This window comes from Cyprinodon variegatus, unplaced genomic scaffold, assembly GCF_000732505.1.
Source record: "Cyprinodon variegatus isolate N-32 unplaced genomic scaffold, C_variegatus-1.0 Scaffold222, whole genome shotgun sequence".
In the NCBI taxonomy this organism is placed as follows: Eukaryota; Metazoa; Chordata; class Actinopteri; order Cyprinodontiformes; family Cyprinodontidae; genus Cyprinodon; species Cyprinodon variegatus.
This window is the reverse complement of record NW_015150675.1, coordinates 749914-754707: the sequence shown is the minus strand read 5'-3', so window position 1 is coordinate 754707 and position 4794 is coordinate 749914. Positions and strand designations below refer to the sequence as shown.

The 4794-nt window shown below is 38.5% G+C and overlaps 1 protein-coding gene across 1 annotated transcript; it reads right to left on the bottom strand.

Moving 5' to 3' along the window:
* Positions 1-1363: 1363 nt before the first annotated feature.
* On the bottom strand, positions 1364-4794 carry LOC107088565 (keratin, type I cytoskeletal 18-like). Its single transcript, XM_015380825.1, has 7 exons — positions 4093-4794; positions 3195-3277; positions 2964-3120; positions 2605-2769; positions 2361-2486; positions 1774-1997; positions 1364-1512 (listed from the first exon to the last, which is right to left on the bottom strand). The coding sequence occupies exons 1-7, from the start codon at positions 4444-4446 to the stop codon at positions 1389-1391; spliced, it is 1233 nt and encodes a 410-aa protein (XP_015236311.1). The 5' UTR covers positions 4447-4794; the 3' UTR covers positions 1364-1388.

The window sequence follows — 4794 nt, the reverse complement described above, 5'->3', positions numbered from 1 at the left end:
ACAGGCCAGAAAACTAACAGCTAACTTCCTGTCATCCCCAGATGAATTGTGTAAGTGACAAACTGTGTAGCCACAGTCCACCTGACAGAGTTAAAAAGAAAATTTAAAAATACACTTCTTTGTGAGATGTACTGTTTGTACATGCAAATGCCCACATCTTTAAGTTCTGGGTTTTATGATAGAGAGCCTAAGCTGTTCGCTACATTTGTACAACTTTTTTGTACTTTTTTTTTTTTTTGTTAGGCTTTGGTCCCACTTTGACCAATGTTATTTATGCTTGTGTCTGCTACATAATGATGTGAGTAAAGTTGAAGGCTGTTTGGATTCAGCACAGCAGTCTGGAGCTCTTTTCCTACCCTGCATATTATTCTTAGTGTTGACCAAGTAAAAGGTGGAGGGATAGGAGCAAGGAACAGGAGGTAGGAGCTAGAGTTAGAGTTATTCTGATCAGATCTCAGTCTAAACTGGGACTAATACAGTGTTTTCTGCACCTCCAGCCTGGGCATATTGCACCATGATGTTGCCATGTACAAATGTTGGACGACCCAGTATTAGAATCAATGGAACCAAACGACATGTACTCCTGCCATCCAGGCATATAAGACATTTTCCACATTGCCTTTCATCTCTCAAGAATTGGCATCAGTGTTCCACCACAATGCAAACAAATGGCGTAGCACAAATCAAATACAGCTGCTCTTGCTGAAAGGTTGTGCGTCGGGTATTGCAATGTTTGCTTGTACTGAATGTTTGGCCCTTTATTAACTGCCTGAGAACACTCTCATGTTCCTGCTACCGTGCCTGTTCTAGAAATGCCAGGTACTTACAAATCAATGATATATCAAACCCCTCACTGGTCTGCATTTAGACTTAATTAAATTTGATGTGGATAATTTTTTCTAATGGCTTATATTAGTTGGAGTTGGAGCTTAAGGTCTCAAGTAAACAGGGCAGATCATAAATGGGAGAACTGTAATGTGCAGATCAAAAAGGTAAAATTCAAAGACCACAGAAACTTTTCTGTAATCAGGATAGATTTATATTTTTCTTATTAATGTAGGCATGTTTAAATTTAAGTGTTGTAATTGTTTAATAGACCTTACTTGTTAAACTTACATCACACATTATATTTCTATTTTTATGGCCTAATTTTGACTGTTTATATTGGTTAGAATAAATTATTATTCCAGTCTATAAGTTATCCAGTTTTAAAGAAAGTGATCTTTTGATTTTTGTAACTCTACTGTGAAACTGTTGTTTCTTTGGTTAGTACTAATTGTTTATAGTTTCATTGAAATTTGTTGGGTGATTGGATGCAGAACAAAAGAAATATCACACATGATTTTCAATTTTTAGTTCTGAGTTTTAATTTTGTCATTATATATGCTTTACAAAGTTTGCTCGCTGGACTTAACATCCTTGCTTTCTGCCACCAGTTTCCCGTCCACCAAGGTCTGAGTGACTGTCACCACTTTGGTCTGGACCTTCTTTGAATCAAAGGCATCCTCCAGTCTGTTACATTGAAAATGAGGAGAAAAACAAAAAAACGTAGCCACTGTTAACATGATTTTCTAATGACTTACTGTAGATGAGACTCTATCCCTATCAATTTATTATACTCAGTTTTTGAATGAAAAAGAATTATATCACATATGCAACATAGTGTATGTGTTTAACAAAGTAATTATGTTTCATCCACCTCATTACTTTCATACTCTTCACTTGCATCACCTGGATTTTAGCATATTGCCCATTGTCACCTATCATACTCACTGTAAGTCACCCCCTCCGTCCAGCAGCCTCCTGTACTCTGCAATCTCAGCCTCCAGCTTCACCTTGATGTTCAGCAGGTTTTCATACTCTCTTGAGTTTTCTTGGATGTCATTGCGGATCTGAGTTAGCTGTTCTTGTAGCCTTAAAATAATCAGATTGTACTTCTCCACCTCCTGATTGTACCGCATCTCAAGGTCACGCAAGGTGGCCTCCAGGGACGCTTTCTGTGAAGTAGCAAAATATTTGTGTTGTTGATTTGTAACAGATGGGATTAGAAAAAAATGTTACTTGTTAAGGTCCTTTCGGTGTGATATTACACATCTATAAAATGGTACAAAAATCAATATGTTAAGTTCTTAAAAGTTTAGAAAACAAAACTAAATCATCATAACTAATTTCAATTTCAAATCAGATAACATTTATTTCTGGATTTAGACTTTCTACAAAATAGACTTAGTTGTCTGTCCTTACCCTCCATAAACTGCTATATCTGGACAATACTACTCTAAAACTAAAGGCCTAATATTATGTGTAATGAAATATTAATATTATCTTAAAGCCCATCCCATAATTGAAAGCCCTCTTACCAGGCTGAGCGCGGACTGGAGTTCAATTTCCAAGGCTTGCTGTCTCCTCCTGGTTTCAGTCACTACAGTTGTGGCTTCCTTCAATGCTGTTGTGTTCTCAGTAACCTGGACTTGCACCTCTGTGATCTTAAGACAAAATAAAATATGTGATGGGTCCTGCAAGTAATTCTTCAAAATTGCATTTTACTAACATTTTACTGTTGCAGTCAAACTCTGTCATCTTTGTCTCTGAAGTGTGTCTTACCTGAGATTCATGCCATGCTTTGAGTTCCTCTTGGTTCTTAAGTGCTATCCTCTCATACTTCTCCCTCATTTCCTCCATGATCCTTGCCAGGTCCTGGCCCTTTGGAGCATCAACATCCACACGGACACCAGCCTGCGCAATCTGGGCTCGCAATTCAGCAACATCCTGTTTGGGAGGAAAAAGTCAGGGAGTGATTTCCTGAAAGGTTAGACAGGGAACCCTATGCAAAGAAAAAGTGTAAGAAACAATTTGCAAAGTTTTTTGATTCCCTTGTAGCAGAAAGAGTGAAGTAAAACAGGGACTATACTTGAATAGCTGTAATCTTAATAAATTTTAATACTCCTTAAATATGGTCATACCGCCTCATGGTTCTTCTTCAGGGTGATCAGTTCTTCCTTTAGAGACTCAATGTCCCCTTCCAGATGCAGGCGTATGACATTAGTGTCATCAAGAACCTTCCTAAGTCTGGCAACATCAGCCTCCACAGCCTGTCGCATGGACAGCTCATACTCCATCCTATGAACAGTTTCTTAACTTCAGTCAGACTCATCATGGGTGTAATATAAAAAAAATGACACTATTTTACCAACTTGACTCTGAAGTCATCTGAGGCCAGTCGGGCGTTGTCAACAGCAATTGCAAGATGGGCGTTTCCTTTGATCATGTCAGCAATCTACAGTATTAAAAAAACAACAAAGGAAATATTTTCCATTCAGTTATTTCCCTTTTAAGTCAATTTTGAAGTATTTTCAGTTTTCAATGATTTCTTAAAGCAAAATTGGGGTGAATGCTGCAGTTGATTCAATGGCCGACCTTTAATAAGGATAAACTTTGGTTAACTCCTTGCTGTTGGGATCACAAGGTTTATAATCACACTGTGGTCATAAAGTTTTATAAAGTACCATAAACAAAATCTTTGTAGTGTAGGAGGCGTAAAGTGACTCAACTAGGACAGACTTTGCTTAAAAGTGATAAGACTTTTACAAGGATTCACATAAAGTACAACTGAAGATACATATAGAGCTTGTGATTTGCTTGAAATTGTTCTGGATGAAACTTTGTTCTTCCCTATGAGCCAAGGGAAATAAGCCTTACCCAACAAGTTATAGATAGATCACTGCACTGCAGATTTTGCCAGTTTCTTGTTTTTTCTTCTTGGTATAACATAAAAATTCCCTGATTCCCTTCCCCTTTTTGTCCGATATTTTGACAGTAATTTATGTTTTAAGCCATTTATGTTTCTCAGTGAGAATTATCTAATAAATGGCTGGGCTGTGATAAATAGCAGCACCATGCCATGTTCCGGTGACAAACATTACAATGTTTTTTGACAAAATTTCAAGATGTTAATGTGAGATTTGTGCTGTGTAAATGCTTATTCATCAACACCCCATGGTTTGTACAACAAACAGCCAAAGGGTAAAAAATGTGTTCTAAAAATGTAAACCATCTGCCTGATATGGATGTCTTACGGAGGCTTTTTCTCACCTTGGCTCTGAGTTCGGCAATGATGATTTCGTATTTGCTGTAGTCCCTTCCTTCTACCGGGCCTCTCTTCTCGATGGTCTCCCTGATCTTGATCTCCAAGGATTTGTTGACCTTCTCTAGATTCCTGACTGTCTCCAGATAGCTGGCAAGACGGTCATTCAGATTCTGCATGGCAATCTTCTCATTTCCAGCTACCATGGTTCCACTGGTTGTCCCAGTTTGGTAGTTAAACCCCCCACCTAAGTTGCCACCAAGTCTTGTGGAGATCCTGGTGCCATGACCCCCAGCCCCACCACTGACACTGAAACTGGTGAACCCATGTTGGGAGTTCTGACGTCTCATTAGATGATCCATCGTTGAGAAATTTTGGCTGATCAATCAAAGGCAAAAGTGTCACAGGCTTGAAAAGAGCTGGAAGCTGAGAGTGAAGAACCAAGGAGTCGTTTGGGGTCTTATATATGCAACTGAATACCAGTACTCCTTCCTGCCACTCCTCTCCTATCTTTATTACATTTGTACCTGTGTCACCTTCACCTGGACTTTGCCTTCTTTAGCTAATATATCCATAAAAGCCAAACCATGTGCTGACATACTCATTTCATTCATGTCTCATAAAGAAAACTGTATCTATGGAAACTTTCACTTCAAAATGAATGGCACAATCTCCATAGCACCAAACATGAAGTGTTCTGTTGCTAAAAG